This window comes from Talpa occidentalis, unplaced genomic scaffold (assembly GCF_014898055.3).
Source record: "Talpa occidentalis isolate TD23 unplaced genomic scaffold, MPIMG_talOcc4v2.1 talOcc4.13, whole genome shotgun sequence".
NCBI classification, from domain to species: Eukaryota; Metazoa; Chordata; class Mammalia; order Eulipotyphla; family Talpidae; genus Talpa; species Talpa occidentalis.
The window spans coordinates 87,561,534-87,581,000 of NW_023601322.1; the positions used below are offsets into that span (position 1 = coordinate 87,561,534).

Genomic DNA, 19,467 nt, shown 5'->3' on the forward strand with positions numbered 1-19,467 from the left:
ACATTAATATTAATCTGGTTAATATCAGGATGATTTTAATGCTTTTATGTATACTGGCCTGTTGCCGTCCTTATGGATAACAGAGGAAAATAAATAAACAACAGCTGATTCTCAGTATAAGCTGATTTTTCAATATAAGATCAGGGTGGATTCAGATTGTACTATCCCTAAAAGTATTGGTTACCCCAGGTGGGTTTATTTATTATTTTTAATATACCCTGTGTGAAGAAGTCCGCTGTGGTGTGTGCTGACAGAGTGGCACTTCCATGCTGTGGTCCAGGGGTCACCAAGCTTTTTCTGGAAAGGGCCAGAGAGTAAATAGCATAGACTTTGGGGGCCATATGGTCTCTGTTGTAAATACCCGACTCAGGCTCTGTAGGATGAAGTTAGGCACACACTACATACATATACAGGAGTGGGCACGGCTGTCTTCTCAGAAAAGTTATTTTTACAAAACAGGTGGTAGGTGCCCTTTGCTCCGGCCGCCTACTCTGGCTCCTTGTCCTGAGTTTGTAGGTGGTGCCAATCGCAGCGGAGTTGTAGAGAACACAACGGACTAGCTTGTTGAAGCAGAAAGGTCTGCAGAAGATGGTATGGCAAGATCTGCAGCATTTGTGGAAACGAGGAGCTAGACATTTCTGTGACTTCTCAGGGTACAATTGGCCTGGTGGAGCTGGGGCTTTTGCCACAACCTGCCAGATCACGAAGCTGCCAGCTCCTGAATCAACTGGGCCAGTCTTACTGGCAGCACAGGTGCCTCACAAACCCTTCATCATTAACTCAATGTGGAAGTCCATCTGATCAGTGTAACTTAAGTCCTGTCTGGACCCCTAGTTTCCAGTGGCTCTAGGAAAAAGGCTTTTAGTGCCTGTGGCACAGGAAGTACAGGAAGGTACAATAAAAGGCAGTTGGGGTAAGCTTTGAGCAAATCTGCAGGACCTGCTAGAGAACACCCCTGTGGCTACAGACCATAGTTCCCCGTTTCTCCCAGCCCTGCGACAACTGCAGTAACAGGGTGCTCTCTCCCAACCTAATGCAGCTGTCCCTCAGAAAAAACAGAGGTGCCCTCATCTTCCCAAAAGCTCAAGCCCAAAGTGCCGTGGGTCTGCACAGACCTTACTGGTGACCTAACACACCCAGGGACTGAGCGGCCTCTGCTTTCCTACGGCAAGGGGCGGGAAGAGATGGTGCCCAGAGGTGACCACTCAGAGGCGCCCACCCTTATTTTTCACCCTCATTCTCTCTACTAGAAAATTCCCCTAGTCCCTAAGCACCCCCAGTATCTCATTTCTTAGTGAAGTCCTCTCCTGGCCTTTTGCTCCTGTGGAGCTGTGGCCCCCACCTTTTCTTTGCCCTCTGCTCATGCCCTCACTTCTGGATCTGTGACCCCTACATTTCCTTTGTAACTGCTGCAGTGACACTCCCCCCACCCCACCCCCTAGTGCTCAGGGCAGGCGCACTGACCTTGCAAGCACTTGCCTCCCGTGGCTTCCAGACCTCATTCTAGGGCTCAGCTTCCTGCTCGTTGAGAGCCACCCCTCCTTTCGGCACCCCTCAGGCTTTCCTTCTGCTTCAGCTCCGTCTCCTTGTTTCTTTCTGTCCCTAGTGACTCACAGATTGAGTAAGCCCCCAATTTTTATCCTTTGTCAAGATATGTCCCAAGCCTTATACCTCCATGTGCAAGCGCCTACTGAACAGCTCCCCTTCTAGACCATGGGGACCCCGAGCTCCCTGTGTCCCAAACTGGCTTCATGGGTCATCTCAGCAGATGGCAGCCCCCCAGGTTCCTCAAAGCACAGTGTAGAGAGGCACACCTGCCTCTCCTGTCACCTCCCTTACCTCCCACATTTCTTTGTATCCACCATCACTTCCTTACATCATGACTCCACTTTCTCATTCACTGGGTGTTAGTTTCCAGACTCCAGTCTCCCTTCCAGCCCCAGCTCCTTCCTGCAGCCATTCTATCCCTCCAAGACAAGTCAGATCAGGTTGCTCCCCTACCTGCCAAAATGATCAAGTTCAAAGTCTTGAACATAAGTTCTCTCATCCTGTTTATCTCTCCATCCTTATCTCTCATCACTACCCCCTCCCCACCCATCCCAACATAGGTGGGCCTGAGCCATATCAACACCGTAGACATGCAAAGTGACCTGACATCCCTTTCGCCCTCTGGTGGCTCAGTGTTTGTGCACATGTTGCCTGCACCCCCACCCCCCGCCCCTGCATGGAAAACGCCCACCTCCCACGGCCTCACTAATGCAGGGGTTCCTGCTGCAGCCCGTCCTCCTGAAAGCTTCACAACCTCTGTTAACCCTGAAGGAAGCACCAGTGCAGTGAGTGCTGATTTTCTACTTATCCTGGCTTCACGCTCCAAAACCCAGCAGGGCTAGGTGCAGCGTAAGTTTTCAACAACACGTTGTAATAACATCAGAACTTATTTAATAATTTAACAGGTGAAGACAGCGTTGGTTTTACATGTACTGACCACAAGAGGGTGCTGTTGAGGTAGGAAAGCAGGATGAAGGCTTTCCCCCCAGGCTCAAGGATTCGAGGAATGGCTGTCTTCATTTTATTTATTTATTTATTTTTTTAAATACTAAGTTTTATTTTTATATTCCCCGTACAATTGCAACCCCCCATTCTGACCCCAATCCCTTCCCTCCCGCCCCCCACCCCCAAAAAGTGTCTCTGGTTCATAGTTTTTTGTTGATTTTGATTTTCACTTTCTTTTAGTTATTCATTTTCCTGGTCCCTTATTTAAGTTTTCTAGATTCCTGCTATGAGTGAGACCATCCGGTATTTTTCTTTTTCTTTCTGGCTTATTTCGCTGAGCATGATCCCTTCCAGCGCCATCCATGTTGCTGCAAATTGCATGTGTTTATCTTTTTTGAATGCTGAGTAATATTCAGAGGCAGTGATTTAAATGCATGAGCTTTCTCTGTGGCAAGCTCACTGGCAGATTGAAAACTATGTGTGCTTGTATTTTATCAAATTGTTACTGATGATTATTTTGCATCCTTCTGTTTGAGAGCCTTGCTCCCCAAGTGGTCAAAATGTTTAAAAAATGCAAACATTAACTCTTAGTTCTAGGGCAACAAACTTTTGAGGATGGTTGTCTGAGGGCTCTTCCTAGAAACAGGACCAAAAGGTGGTATCAAATGAGAGAAATCAAAGGATTTTAATGCACTGGCAATTCTAAGGAACTGGCAAGTCTGAAGGCGTTAGGGTTAGAGAGCCAGAGAGTGGCTGTTGCTGTCTTGAGTCTGCAGGCAGAATCCACATCTTCCAGAAGGCTTAGTATTGTTCTAAAGGCCTCCGCTTAGTGAATGATGTCCACCTGCATCTTGGGGGTCAATATACTTCACTTACATCTACTCATTGACATACCCCTAATTTTAAAGATCTACGCAGCAACAGCTGGACCAGTGTATGATCCAATAACTGGTCACCATCGCTTAAACAAAGGACACATGACGTTTTTATTTTTATTTTTTTTAAAGGTTGATATATTTATGCATACAAGAGCTGGAGTACAGGCCAGAGGTGCGGGGATGAGAGGATTCTCCAGACACAGAGCAGGGAGCAGAACAGGCAGATTGACCGAAGTACACTGCTGAGGGGAGCAGTGGGTGAGACAGGAGAGGTCTGCCGTGCCATGTGGGTAGCTCCCTGGAGATGTGTATCCTCAACCCTCACCCACCCCAGGGTGCCCACATCCCTGTGTCCTCCCCCAAAAGCCCCCTCCCCACTTTGCTCCAAACCCCCCCCCCTTCCCCTCCAACGGCCTCACTGCTGCAGTCATTTCTAGACTTTGTTTTGGTTTAATTTTGCTGGCTCCTATGTTATGTTATCCGTGTACTCCACCTAGGAGTGAAGTCACCTGATATTTGTCTTTCTCCTGGCTCATTTCCCTTAGCACCATCCCTTCCAGTTTCTTCCATGTTGTCACAAATGGCAGGAGTTCATCTATTTTTATAGCTACTTTTATTCCATCATGTATTTATACCACATCTTCTTACCCCACTCCTCTGTTGTTGGATACATAGGTTACTTTTGTAACTTGGCTATTGTAAATAGTGCTGCAGTGAGCATAGGAGTGCACAATCCCTTCTAAGTAGTGCTGTTTTCATTCTTTGGATAAAAGCAAAAGAGCAGAGTTAGTATATCATATGATGGATCTGTTTTTATTTATTTTTTTTAAAGATTTATCCATTTATGCATATAAGAGCTGGGGTGCAGGCCAGAGATGCAGGGAGTGCGAGGATTCACCAGAGACAGAGCAGGGAACACAACAGGCAGACTGACAGAAGTACACTGCTGAAGGGAGCAGCGGGCAAGTCAGGAGAGGTTTGCCTCACCATGTGGGTTTCTCCCTGGCTGCCCCGGAATCGGAATCGAACTCGTGTGGCAGAGGCTGCGGATTGCTTCGTAGTGCGGTGCCCAACCCCTTGTGCCATCAGGGAGGCCCTGGATCCGTTTTCAGTGTTCTGAAAAACCTCCATACAGTTTCCTAGAGGGGCTGGGCCAGTCTCCCTCCCCACTCTGTGAGTAAGAACTTCTTTTTCTCCACATTCTCACCAACCTTTGCTGTTTCTCATCTTTTTGACATGGCCCATTCTCACTGGAGTGAGGTATTACCTCATTGTGGTTTTTGGTTTGTATTTCTCTGATAATAAATGATGATGAGCATTTTTTCATGTGCCCATAGGCCATGTCTGTCTTCTTTGGAGAGTGTCTTTTCAGCTCCACTGCCCATGTTGGATTGGGTTCTCTGTTCTCGTCTCACTGAGTCGTGTCCGCGCATTGTGGATCTTGGCCATGGGGCCCTTGTCGGATAGATAAGTGCAGATGTACTCTTCCCTGCAGTAGGGTGTACTTTTGTTTTGATAGTTATTTCGCTGTGCAGAAGTTTGATGTCTTCCCATCTGTTTATTTTTGCTTTTATTTTCCTTGCGGTTGCAGTTGAGTCCCCAAAGACATCCCTGAAGCCAGTGTCGTGGCATGTTCTATCTCTGTTTTCTTCCATATAATTAAGAGATTCTGGCCTTATATCCACGTCATCAGTACTTTCAAGTTAATTTTTGTGTATGGTGTGAAAGAGAGTGGTCTAGTTTCTTTTTCTGCATGTGACACACAAAATGAATGCGCCAAGCTCAGGTGAGGGAAATAAACTTAGTACAAAAGAGAAGTTCACCTGGCTGTTTCAGTTTTATGTTGGACACAGGGCCGACAGGGCTGAGGACTGTAAGCAGCCCAGTGATCCTTCTGGAAATCCCTGCAGGAAGAGAGGTTGTCCTGGGCCCTGGCTGACCACGCTCCCCTACAGTTGCAGACACTTCTGCTGGGGAGAGCACGCGCAGAGCTGAGCCAGATTAATAACCTCTGAGACATGGTTCTTTCTCCCCAACAGGCAGCCTCCAGCGTATATTTTTTTTAAGATTTATTATATATGCATACAAGAGCTGGGGTCCAGGCCAGAGGTGTGGGGGTGAGAGGATTCACCAGAGACAGAGTGGGGAACAGAACAGGCAGACTGACTGAATATACTGCTGAGGGGAGCAGGGGGCGAGTCAGGAGAGGTCTGCTGCGCCATGTGGGTTGCTCCCTGGCCGTCCAGGGATAGAACTCATGCTGCAGAGGCTGCAGATGGCTTTATAGTGTGGTGCTTAACCCCTTGTGCCACCAGGGAGGCCCCCAACGTATATTATTTATGTTTCAAAATAAGAACGTGCTTTGGGGGCTGTTCTGATGAAGGGGTTTTGCTTCCTGTTTTACTGTGACTAATGAAACAGTCATACGAGAGCTTGCACAGGGGTCCACTACCAGGCCCCTCCACTTACCCCTGTGTCCAGACTATTTAGTTCTGCCTTCTGTTATTTTTATTACAAAAACTGTCTATTGTCCTAAGAAAGCCAGCCCTCCTCACTCTCCACTTGAAATGCCACCCCTCCTGCCCAGGACATCACCCAGCAATGCTCCTCTTTCTCTCCAGCAGCCCCATTGCTTCTCCTCTAGCTCTTTCTAGGGACCAGTGGCATCTTTCTAGCCAACACCCTCTGGGCCCTCGTTTCCCCTCCAGGTATTTTCCTCCTTCCTTCTCTGGTAGAAGTCTGCAAAGCAGCTTTCTGTACTCCGCCGCCAATGTTTTTTCTTCCTTTTGAACCCTGTCCCGTCAGCCTTTCACCCTGTCCCTGAGCAACTCTCTGCCAAGTTCACTCTGACCTGACTCGGTGCCACCACGGCTGGCTGCTCCTCGGTCCCTTCTCAGTCCTCAGCCAAGAACAAAGCCCTCCTTTCTTTGTGCCACTTTCCTTAGGTTGGGGTACCACACGCTCTTGCTTCCCAACTGGTCCTTTTCTTGGCTGGTTCTCTCGCTTCTTGACCTCATTGTGTCGGCGTCCTCCAGGGCACTTCTTGCTCCTGTCTATCCTCACTCCCTTCAGGATCTCATGAAGTGTTTAGGTTTTAATACAGTTGACTAACAGGTCAGTGTCAAATATACGTTTCCTGGCGGGACCTCTCCCCTAAACCCCAGACACCATATTCTGCACCCACTCAGGGTCATCTGCAAATCCTGTTGGTTTTACCTTGAAAATAGGCAGCCACTTCTCTGCGCCCCTGTACTGGGTCTGAGCCATCACCATGTTTCTCCTAGGTTTTTGCCACAGCTGCCCAACCAGAGTTCCTGACCCGGCCAGGCCTTCCCTTCACTCCATTCTCAACACTGTGCCCAGGCGGGCCTGAGAGAGCTGAAGTCTGTGGCATCATCCCTCTGCTTCCTACTCTCCAGGCTCCTGCGCCCAAGTCTCTCTGTACCCCAGCCCCTGTTCCTCAGACATCTGTGTGCTTGCTGGTCTCTGTCCAGGATGCCCTTCCTCCAGAGACCTCTTCAGATGGCTTCCGCCCCTCATGATAGCTTCAGTCTAATGTTTTCCCTTAGTCCCTGACAGGCTTAACAGTCCCTGCACACAAACAAAATTTCCCCTCCATAGTCCTTATTAACCTTTTCTACTTTATTTAATTCCATAATCCTCATCGCCTTCTTATAGACTATATATGTGTATTATAGACTGTATGTGTGTATATTTTTATACCATTATCTACTATATTATATAATATTTAATATACATGTTTCCTTTTTCATTGTCTTCCTCTCCCTGGCAAGAATTCAAGCTACGTGAGGGCAAGGGTATTTTTCTGCTCTGTTCACTGTTGAACTTCAGCTCCTGGAACTGTGTAGATGATTAGTAAATATTTATTCTATGGATTAATTCAGATGATGCCTGTTGAGTACCATTTATTGAGAAAGAAGTTTTTCTTTAGGGAAAATAGGTTACTTCTTTGGGACTTTGCATTTCTCCATCCAGCTTCAACATATGTTCAAATTATAAATCCTCATCTGTGGAACAGATGAGATGGAATACAGTCTAGTGAGAGCACAAACTGAATTTTAGAATTCAGGAAAGACACAGAAGAACAGGGTTCTATAAGTAATCTGGATAGTAAAAAATAAAGGGCAAGCAAAAGATTTCTCAAGAATGCCATGTGGGGCCTCCCCGGTGGCGCAGCAGTTGAGCGCTGGGTTACAAAGCTGCCCGCAGCCTCTGCAGCGCCAGTTTGATCCCCGGCCACTGGGCGAGGGTCCCACATGGCGCGCAGACCTCTCCTGCCGCCCGCTGCTCCCCTCAGCAGTGTACTTCGTCAGTCTGCCTGTTCTGCTCCCCACTCTGGCTCTGGTGAATTCTCTCACCCTCCCGCGCTTCTGACTGTACCCAGTGCTTGTATAAACAAACAAACAAACAAACAAACAAATAAATAAATCTTTAAAAAAAAAAAAGAATGCCATGTGACGAATAAATGGCACAACAGAGAGCTGCCCCTAAGCAAGCCTGTCAGAACGTCTTCAGTTACCATGCAGCAGTTTGATTCTCGAGATTTTGCTAGAAATGGAATCAAATTGTGTCCCTTTTTTTTGGTTTGACTTCCTTCACGCAACATGATTATTTTCAGTTTCATCCATGTCATTGCTTTTACTGATAGCCTCTTCCAATGTATTGCTGAGTAGTATTCCATGATACGGATAATCACAGTGCTTTTCTCCATTCACCTCTTGATTGACATTTCTCTCTTCCTCCTTATTTCCTGTAAACTGGCAATTATATCAAAAGACTTGATTACAAGGCAGGCTGAGCAGTTTTGGCAAGGCTCCTTCATCCATTATGCTGTTCATTTCGAATTACTTGAGGAAGAACTTGACGTCTGGTTAGGATCAGGAAGACCCAGCCTTGAGATTTGACTGATCTTTTAGAGTTGTGAATCTATCTTTGCTTTTTTTTTGTTATATTCACTGAATTTACTGTTTTAGTATGCATCGGTTTTCATTTTCTTGGTGGTTTTTCCAAAAGTCCATAAACCCAAAAATATACCTTTTTACAAATTCTTTTAGTTGTATTGTCTTTTGTTCCTTTTTGTGTTCTGTGATTTTTGGACAAGCCTGATTTGGTTTGGAGTAAGATTTATTTCACTCTTTGCTGTTTCTGATTTTTCCTAAGGGGCTTGGGCCCATGATTTATCTACAATTCTTCCTTTCCTTTTTATCTAATTCTGTTCTCTCTTCTTTGGTAGTTTTGATCCCTAGATGCCTACGCTCTCTGGCATCCCCGCTAGCGGTGTTCTCTGCAAGAATAGAGGAAGCAGCACCAAAGGTAAACCCAACACCTTTCTTCCTTGAAATTGTCTCGCTAAAGAAACTGTCCCAGGGGAACTAAGGACACCCTTCACTGCGTGGTTGATTTACCTCTTGGCATAGTCTGCCCTGGAACAGCTCAGAGACTGGCGGCTTGTCCACAGGCTGCATTTTGAGTCCCATGTCCTGAATCGCAAGTATCTTGTTCTGCTTCTTTGTACGTATTTAATAACAATCATAGCCGCTAACATTTATGTAAGTGTCGCTCTAAGCCATTCTCCTCTTCACAGATACTGTCAAGTATCACCATTTTGGGACATGACAGAATCAAAATACAGAGATATTGAGTAAGTTGCACAGAAATCTCCCCATTTGTTTATAGCAGGCTGAGGCTTACGTTCAGGCATTCTGATTCCAGACCACATAGTCGTCATAAAAATGGAATTTTTTATGTGACTTTTGTAAGCTATGAATCTTCTTCATGGCCTTTCATATTTCCTGTAATCTTTCACACACTTGCCAAGTGTGCATGCCTGGCTAGTCTTTTCATCTACTTAACATGGGGGATTCTACAGGAACCCTCTTTTGCCTAATTACAAAGGGTATCATTTTTTTAAAGATTTATTTATTTATTTATACAAGCACTGGGTACAGTCAGAAGCGCAAGAGGGTGAGAGAATTCACCAGAGCCAGAGCGGGGCGCAGAACAGGCAGAAGGACCAAAGTACACTGCTGAGGAGAGCAGCGGGCACGCAAGAGAGGTCTGCGCGCCATGCAGGACCCTCGCTGGCAGCCGGGGATCGAACCAGCTCTGCAGAGGCTGCGGGCTGTGGGCAGCTTCGCAGCCCAGCACTCAACCACTGCGCCACCAGGGGAGGCCCACAAAGGGTATCATTTAATAAGGTTGAAAACTAAACCCCCACCTCTGGCCCAGCAGGAAGGTTTGGGAGGCTTGAAAAGACAAAAGAGAATTGATAAGGTGGATATGGAAACCAGGCCAAAAGGCTGAGCTCTTTGGCCATGAATGCAGAAGCAGGGCCAGGACACATTCTGTGTCAAAGGTCTATGCCCAAGACCAGACATCTCAGCACTAACTGGCCCAAACTGACTCCCCAGTCATGAAAAGCCCATGAAAACAGGTTATTAATGGGATCCCCAAATCCTTCTTTGCGCAGACTTCTCCGATCTTGCCTGCTGCTTCTCTTAGCAGTGTATTTCAGTAACTCTGCCTGTTCTGCTCTCCACTCTATCTCTGGTGAAATCTTTTACACCCCGTTCTCTGGCCTGCACCCTGATTCTTCCCCACAACACTTAATTCTGGACTGTCCTAACTTCCTTTCTCATACCTGTTGTTTTCCCCTTCCTAAATTCAGTTTGAAGACTTCGTTTGAATGCGTTATGTTTTCCGCTTTTCTGTGGTCTTTGGGGATGTGATCAGCTCAGCTGGACTGTGGTCAATAGTAATTGGCAGCTCTGGTCTTAAATCTTTCCTGAGCGAAAGACAGAGGTGAGAGGGCTGTTGTATCACGTTAAAAGCAAAAAAAAAAAAAAAAAGTTTCAGCCTTCCAGGGAACTATTTTTTCACTCTGGTTTTTCGGACTTTTTAAATAAAATAATGACTGTAACGTAGAACACTTTTTTGTTGATTTTACTGGAGAAAATCACATATCTTTGTCTCCAGATTTCTCTTCCAAGCCAAAATACAGAATTTCCCATAAAAGCCTAAGTGATTTCTTTAGTGGTTCCAGGATTGGCTGGGAAAGGCATTCCTTATTTGCACAACCATTATTACAATTTCTCCACCAGCAGCCCCACTGCGATGCAAATGCCTGACCCCAGACAAAGGGGAAAGCTCTGAACTGGTGAATCCTGGGCTTTGTCTTCTTTGCCATCTTCCGTCTTCTCTTGACCCCACCCAGTGGAGCTGCTGCTGGCCATCTTCAGCCCACTTGCATTGTTCCCTATTTGTGTCTGATGCAACGGTAACTCTTGTATTTAATATTTGAATTCTGTTTCCTTATGCTTCCCTGCTTCTAGACGTCACAATAATTTAATAACTGAGGAAAGGATGGAGTGATATGGCACCCCCAAATACCAAAATAATCCATCTTCATCTCGAGGTGTAGAATACTAATAGAATGCCACTGGAAATTTCCAGAGGCTCCCGCTTCTGTTTAACTTACCCTTGACTACCAGTGGTTTCCCTCGTGAAGCTCTGCAAGACAAATGATTTCATTTCCCAGGGACGTGTCTGGCATTTCTTCCTCAGGACCTTCATATTATCATCTTTTTGAGCTTTTCTCATTGAATAAGAGTTTCCATTGTAATACTTTGATTAAATTCATAATATTCTGCTTTGTTATATCTCCTTTTAGAATGAAAAGAAATGCTGAGAAATAAATAAAGCTTTCCTCTCCTGACTCGGATGTTGATAATGGGTATTGGGAAGTCCAAGGTAGATCCCTGCCCTCTCTCTCTCTCCTGGGGTAAAGGCCACAGTGTGGATACAAGCGAAAAAAATCATGGGTCAGATTCCAAGACACCTAAAGAAATCTCCTTGGGTGACACTTCTAAGCTTAACAGCACAACAGCAGAGCCCCCGGGAGACAAGGAGGGACGTGGGGAAGTGGAAGACACGCCTGGAGAGGAGGCAGAGGAAGAGGTGTTCCTCAAATTTGTGATCCTGCACGCCGAGGAGGACACCAGAGAAGCCCTCCGAGTCCAGAATCTGCTGCAAAACGACTTTGGCGTCAGGCCTGGAATAATCTTTGCCGAGATGCCGTGTGGCAGACAGCTGTTGCAGAATTTAGATGATGCAGTGAATGGGTCTGCATGGACAATTTTATTACTGACTGAAAATTTTTTACGGGACACCTGGTGTAAGTTCCAGTTCTACACGTCCCTCATGAACTCCGTCAACAGGCAGCACAAATACAACTCTGTCATCCCCATGCGGCCACGCAACAACCCCCTGTCCCGAGAAAGGACTCCCCTCGCCCTGAGAACCATCAATGCCCTTGAAGAAGAGAGTCGAGGCTTTCGTACCCAAGTAGAAAGAATCTTTCAGGAGTCTGTGTATAGGACACAACGAAGTATATGGAAAGAGACCAGAAGTAGGGCGCAGAGGCATGCTCTGCCTGAGAAGGGACACAGCTCCGGTCTTTGTGAAACAAAGGCTTTCACTTGAGAAAGCCATTTCTAGGAAGCATTTCAATGAAAGAGAATCTCACTGCTACAGAATCCTAAGGAGCACAAGAAAGATACATTTCTACAGGACAGACTCTACAACGATAGTGCTTCTTGATGTTTCTATAGCTTGAGATGGTCAATTTCAGTTTTTCTCTGATTTCCTGTTTCATGATTATGACACGTTCCTCAGTTCATATTCCTTGTCTCATCTTGAGCAAAAACTTGTATGATAGACATTTTAAAAACAGGTTACTTTCGGGCCTCCCCGGTGGCGCAGCGGTTGAGCGCTGGGCTGCGAAGCTGCCCGCAGGCTCTGCAGTGCCGGTTCGATCCCCGGCTGCTGGTGAGGGCCCCACATGGCGCGCAGACCTCTCCTGCCGCCCGCTGCTCCCCTCAGCAGTGTATTTCGTCAGTCTACCTGTTCTGCTCCCTGCTCTGGCTCTGATGAATTCTCTCACCCTCCTGTGCATCTGACTGTACCCAGTGCTTGTATAAATAAATCTTAAAAAAAAAAATAGGTTATGTTCATTTTCATTTTCTGAATTTTGTTGTTAAAGGACATGCAGAAGAAAATGGTCCCAAGGCAACTCCCCTCCCTCCCTCTTGAGGCACCTCACATGAATATTGCAATAAAGCATCCCCAGTATTGGGCCTCCCTGGTGGCGCAGCGGTTGAGCGCTGGGTTGCGAAGCTGCCCGAAGCCTCTGCAGCGCTGGTTCGATCCCTGGCTGCTCCCCGGCCACCGGAGAAGGGTCCCACATGGCGCGCAGACCTCTTCTGTCGCCCGCTGCTCCCCTCAGCAGTGTACCTTTCGGTCCTTCTGCCTGCCCTGCTCCCCTCTCTGGCTCTGGTGAATTCTCTCACCCTCCCGCACTTCTGACTGTACCTGGTGCTTGTATGTGGGTTCCCAGAGTAGAATATTAGCATACTGAGGGCCGATGTATGTGATGGAGTCAGAAGTAGGGGTGATAAGGGTGGGCCACTTAAAGCATCCAGGTAAATGCGTTTTCTTTTCTGCTGGGATCTGCGGATTTAAGGCAGTTTCCTCCTCTGCTCAGCAGCCCATTTGACAAGGTGATGTGGAGGGACTCCAGGGTAGTGTTGCAACATCCCCTGGGTGGAAGCTGGCATGTGTGAGTCATCTGCACCCAGGACTCCATCTGCAGAGCTGCTGAAAGGTGTAGGAGTGTGTGCCCCCAGCCTGACATTCTTGGAAATCCACAGCCTCTCAAACGGCAGCCTTTGACTTTTTCGACTTAGAACAGAAGGAGGAGATGTATGTTGTCACCTCTGCTCGGTGCCAGTCAGTGACCTGTTCCTTTCCTTGACAGCTCTTCTGCCCCATCCGTGACGAGGGGTGGGGGGACCACCAAGTGCAGATGGGAGCCGGGGTGGAGTGTGACTGACTTCATGTTGTCCTGAGGAAGGCACCCGGGGGGCGCGTCAGGAGCTGATCCTCATCCAGTCTCTGCCACCAAGGACGAATGCCGCCATGGGCTCGCTGCTGACCCGCCTTTATCTGTGAAATGAAAGGCTTGGATTGATGGATCTGTGAAGGCCTTTGTCCTCTCCCAGAATGTGAATAGCTAGAGACCAGAAAAGGGAACAAACAAAAAATTAGAATTTCATAATGGGATTTGTAAATTAATAGATGCAGGAGGTTGTCTCTATGCTTCCAATGAGAGGATGTAAGCTGTACGTCACTTAAGTGACTTCCCATGCTGCCCATGACACTTTCATAGTTACAGAGATTTTTAATATATGTGTACTCATTCCTTTAAAATACGTTTTGTCTTAGGGACACTTGACCAAAGATATTCTTCTTGATTTTTCTTTCTCCTTATTCTTGCTTTTCTCTAACCCTACTAGTTCTGGGGTCTGCTAACATTCTTTCTGCAGTTCCCCTTTTTCATAGGTGTGAACCAAAATGTTCCATGAGGAACAATCTCCCACAATCCTACAGGTCAGTCATACCTACTCTCCGGGTGCTTATTAAAGAGTAAATTGTTTTCACTGCAGGTTAATAATGATTGATTTTTTTTGGGGGGGGGTCATGCTGCTGCTTCTTTTTTTTTTTTTAATTATTTATTTATTTATACAAGCACTGGGTACAGTCAGAAGCGCGGGAGGGTGAGAGGATTCACCAGAGCCAGAGCGGGGAGCAGAGCCGGCAGAAGGACTGAGGTACACTGCTGAGGGGTGCAGTGGGCGGCAGGAGAGGTCTGCGCGCCATGTGGGACCCTCATCCAGCGGCCAGGGATCAAACCAGCGCTGCAGAGGTTTTGCAACCCAGCGCTCAACCACTGCGCCACCGGGGAGGCACCGCATACTGCTTCTTCTATCTAAACTTTCACATATGAATAAAGCTTTACCCACCCACCCTTCATGCCTGCCAAAACTGGAGCAGTTTATTTGTGAAATAAATGTTTTTATTCTTTTTCTTTAACTAGACTTGATTCCTTGTAACTCCAATGAAGATTATGAAAATGCGTTTTGAAAAGAGGCATTGATCTGTACCCCCTCCCCCATAGACCCACAGGCACAGTGTCTCACACAATTTAGAGTTCAGTATTTTTTCCTGTGGTCAAAAATGTTAAATATGGGCCTCCCTGTTGGCCCAGGGGTTAAAGTCTCAGCACTATCAAGCTATCACCAGCCGCTGTGATAAGAGTTCGCTCTCCGGCCCAGGAGCTGACCCACATGACGCAGCAGATGTCTCCTGTCTTGCCAGCTGCTCCCCTCAGCAGTGAATTTCAGTAGATTTGCCTATTCTGCTCCCCACTCTGTCTCTGGTGAATCCTCTCACCCTCTCAACACCTCTGGCCTGCACCCCAGTTCTTGTATGCATAAATAAAAAAAGTATATACTTGAATAACCACTTATTTCCATTATCAAAATAAACAGGATGAAAAGAGAAAAAGATGTGGGCTGAGTCAGTGTGTACACATGTAGTCAGATACATTGATTTGGATTTACACCCATAAACACCCCAGGGAAATTCTGGAAAATTTCGCCACATGCTGGTGAGCCATTCTTTCCGATACTCTGTTGTTCTTTTGCCTTCCCTAGAGCTTCATAGAAGAATCTGGCTGTGTCTACCTGTCAGGATTCTTTTCAGCTGTTGGGAACAGAAAACCAAGGCCACATGATTTACACCATAAGAGAAACTTACTACCAACCTTAACTAGAGGTCCCCCGGGTGTGGTGTCTCCAAGGTATTATTAAAAACCTTGGTTCTGACATAGCATTATGCTTTAAAAGCATTATGCTTTAAAAAGGAGTGAAACTCTGACACATTCTACAACATCCATGAACCCTGAGACCTTTATGCTAGGTGAAAAAATTCAGACACAAAAAGACAAATACTGTATGAGTCCATAAAAATGGTCAATTTTATGTATGCTTTACCACCAGAATAAAAAGAAAGAAAGTGAGGCACTCAACCACCTGCACCACTGGGGAGGCCCGGAGGGAAGAGATTTTAAACAAAATCTTTTTGTTCTGCCTTTCTCACTGATGTCGTTGAGTTCCTCTCAGACTTCTACATGGCTGCTTGGGCGTCAGGCCCCATATACAGACCGCAGGTCCTGCCTCAGAGGATGATAGGTGGTGTCCACCTCAGTGAGGAAAAATGTTTCATCACTGCAATATGAAAATTGATTATACCTAGTGATAATAGAACACCACCTGACCTTCAGTTGGTTTTATTATTTCTAATAGATTTTTACATATTTTTCTAATACTACCATTACAAATAATAATAAAATCAATTGAAGGGGATGGGGGAGGGTTCTCTTCCTCATGCCCTCATGTGCCCCTGCTGTAGGATCAGACCACCTGGATTTGAATACTGCACCTGTCCTGTAAGCGAGACTCCTAAACTTTCTGGGCCTTGGCGTCCTTGTCCAAAAATAAAGTTGTGTTCCTAGTAGGTTTTTTGAGGATTATATGAAATAACATGTATGAGGCTATCTCTATGCTACCAGAGCTGCTATTGTAACACAGGATGGGGAAAGGCAAATAGGAGTTTTTAACTCCCCACAACCCTATTCGTGAAAGCAAGCAACTTTTTACTTATTTATTTATACAAGAACTGGGGTACAGGCCAGATGCGCAGGAGGGTGAGCGGATTCACCCGAGACACAGCGGGGAACAGAACAGGCAGATTGACAAAACACACTGCTGAGGGGAGCAGCGGGCGAGACAGGAGAGGTCTGCCTCGCCATGTGGGTATCTCCCTGGCCAGCCGGGATTGAGCCTGCGCTGCAGAGGCTGCGGACAGCTTCAAAGTGAGGCACTCAACCACCTGTGCCACTGGGGAGGCCCGGAGGGAATAGATTTTAAACAAAGATACTGGGACTTGTTTCCACCTGCAGTGCAGTGAAAAAATTGAGGGGAGCCCCCGGATCAGCAAGAGATGCTGTTGGTGTGGGTATGTGGGGAGCCATTGACAGGGAGGTCGCAAGGGCATGTCCTGGTGGTGACGTAACAAGTTGGGGAAGTTGGCCTGAGCTTAGAAAAGCAGGAAGTCGGGGCTGGGAGGCTGGGAGTGCTGGCTCTGAAGTCAGCGCAGGGCAATGGCCTAGGTGCAGGCCTCACTGTGTGTTCCTGCCCTTCCCACTCAGCAGCCGTGGATCAATCTGTATTCATTTGGATGTGAGGGGTGGAACCCTTTTAATTCAGCCTCTTTTAGAGCTTCCAGAGCTCAGCAATTCCAGAGCTCAGCTATGCCCAGATTTTGCCCCTTTGCCAATACAAGCTGGTGAAGCTCAGACCTGTCCCCGTGGGGTGGGCAGAGTGGGAGGTGAGAGAAGCAACATCTGCCTTGCTCCTTCCTGAACTGACCAACCTGATAGTCAAGGTTGTTTACTGGGCTGTGTCACCTTCGGGACAAGTCAGGGCTCTTTCCCACTTCAGCACCATGCCCTTCACCTCTGCCGTCCTAGGTGTTAGGTGGGCCTGGAGTGGGCCCCAAACCTCAGGCCTCAATGCATAGGGAACAACACAGAAACTACTTCTGGAAACAACTTCCTTGGGTGTTCTCATCCACAGAAGCTCACCCCTGAACCCCTGATTGATCCACGGCTACTGTGGCTTGTGGTGGGAATTGTTCCAAAGTCTGAAAAAGCCCAGTCACACCAGATCCAAGTGGTAAATACTAGTTGCACAAATAGACAAGGTTTTTGCCAAGCCATCTTCCTGTTCAGCAGAGGACCCTTCCAGAAAGAGGCTGAAATTATTTTCACAGACTCACTGTAATTCAGAAGAGTAGTCTCTGGGCAGGTAAGGAAGTCATGTCCTGTCACCGTTGAGTCACGCTGTCTCCAACTGGAGGTGAAGCCTGTTGTCCCGTGGCTGGGTGGGGCTGGACCAGGGCTTGTGAGCTGTTGCCACAGCTGCCTGGTGGGTGAGATACAGTGTGTCTGCCCTGGGCTCTCAGCCCTGTGTCTGTGCCTTCCTCCTAGTCACAGTTGTACGTGGTCTGGTCTTATGTCACCTGCTGGACTGTCACAGCATGTGACTGGATCCTCTGTACTTGGGGGAAGTTCTGAAGGGCAAAGAGGAATTTTCAGAAAGCTGCCAAGCACCAGATGAATTGCAAGTTTAGGATACAAAAATTGACATTCTTAAATGACGTTCTTAGACTAATGACAGAAATGAACTAACCTGACAGAAGTGATGCTCTTGTCCATGAACCTGACAGTTCTTAGAAGTTTCCAAGCAGAGAAATGTATTAGATTGTGAATATTTAGTGACTGTATCAGAGCAATATTCTTTTTTAAAAAAATATTTTATTTGTTTTTAATGTTTTTAATGGAAGTAATATTGGGATGCCTCTATCAGCTATTGCCACTGTAGCGCACCCACAACCAGCTCATCCAGATTCCACTACCATACGTTATTGTGCTTTCTTGCCTCTTTGTTCTTACCCCTTTGTCACCCAGTGCTTCAGTTCTTTAGTCAGCTGTCAAAGGTTAGTTTTTCAGCTTGTCTTTATCTAACGCTTATTTTTGTTAACTTATCATCCACATATTAGTGACACCATCCAGTATTTATTTTTCTTCTTTTGGCTTGTTTTAATTAGCATTATCCCTTCAAGCTCCATCCATATTGCCATAAATAGCATGAATTTATCCTTTCGATCACTGAGTAGTATTCCACTGTGTATACATACCACATCTTGATCCACTCATCTGTTCTGGGTCATTTAAGTCATTTCCATAATTTACCTACAGTAAGTAGCACTGCAGTAAACATGGTAGTGCAAGCTCACTTTGGAATTAGTGTTTTTGAATTTTTGAGGTAGAAAACAATATTCTTATTCAAATATTATTCTGTCATATTTGGTGATCCACATTGTCACCACGCTAAGTTTGAATTGGATTAAATGATACTTGAAAGTACCATTCATTAATAAGTCAGAGTATGAAAATTATTTAATCAAAAGCCCAACAAGGTAATGTGTGTGTCTGTACATTTGTTCATATGTGTGTGCTTATGTGTGTGTGCATATGTGTGTATGTGGCGGGATGGGACCGGGCAGTTGCTCACCCTCCTTTGCCAGTGCACTGGCTTCATAATGTGTACTCCAACATCTATACACATTCACACCTTCCTTTCTGGCACCGACGAGAACTGTTCTGGGAGAAAACAACTCTTATTTTGGACTAGCTCTTCTTCTATTCTCTTTAAATAGGGTTAGTTCTGAGTCATTTTACTCTGAGGTGAATAAATAGGCATGCTTTTTTTAGCCAATAACTAAACCTGCTTTTAAGCAGTTTCATAATCTAATTAGGGAATGTTCCTTCTAGCTACCTACTCAACCAACGGGTTTCAAACAAGGAAATCTCCACAAACTACATAGCTCTCCACAGGGGGTTTCTGTGGATCCCTTGGACTGAACACACAGCCCACTTCACGTGTTTCTTAAGCATGTTTAATAAAAACACAATCACATGGATATAAGATGGTAGGTGATGGTTGCACAATTCTATGGAATTGTGCACTTAAAATGGGTCAATTTTATGGTATGTGAAATATACCTCAATTAAAATATAGCTTAAGAATGATCCAAAAAACCATGAAAAACACAAGCTGTGAAAACAAAGTGCTGTATCAATTTGGAACACAATTTGGCTATAGTTAATAATGTTGAAAATGGGCATATATTGTGAGCATAGCAATTCCACATAGCAATTCCACATCTGGATTTGTTCCCCAAAGAAACTCTCCCACAAGGACCCAGTGGATTTGTTCCCCATAGAAACACTCCCACAGGGATCCAGAGGAGCTGGGAGGTGTCAGGAGGATGGATGTCTGTTGCAATATTCTTTGTAATAGTGAAAAACTGGTAGCAATCTAAATGTCCATCAGAGAGAGAATGCAAAAGCAGAGGTTGGCAGGTTCATACTCTTGGATACTATAGGGCATTTAAAATAACAAATCTAACATTTATCAACATGGGTAAATCTCAGAACCAATGCTGGGGACAGTGGAGCAAATTATAGAATAATATGAAGAATGTGATACCATTATGTAAAGTTTTAGAAGATATAAAACAGCAGTGAATTTTAATAGACACACATATGTCA

The 19,467-nt window shown here is 46.0% G+C and overlaps 1 protein-coding gene across 1 annotated transcript; it reads left to right on the forward strand.

Annotated features, from left to right (window-relative positions):
* The first annotated feature begins 8,629 nt into the window (after positions 1-8,629).
* On the forward strand, positions 8,630-12,146 carry TICAM2 (TIR domain containing adaptor molecule 2). The gene is made up of 2 exons (XM_037509491.2): positions 8,630-8,705; positions 11,062-12,146. Exon 2 carries the CDS (start codon positions 11,112-11,114, stop codon positions 11,871-11,873), a length of 762 nt encoding a protein of 253 aa, XP_037365388.1. The 5' UTR covers positions 8,630-8,705; positions 11,062-11,111; the 3' UTR covers positions 11,874-12,146.
* Positions 12,147-19,467: the final 7,321 nt, after the last annotated feature.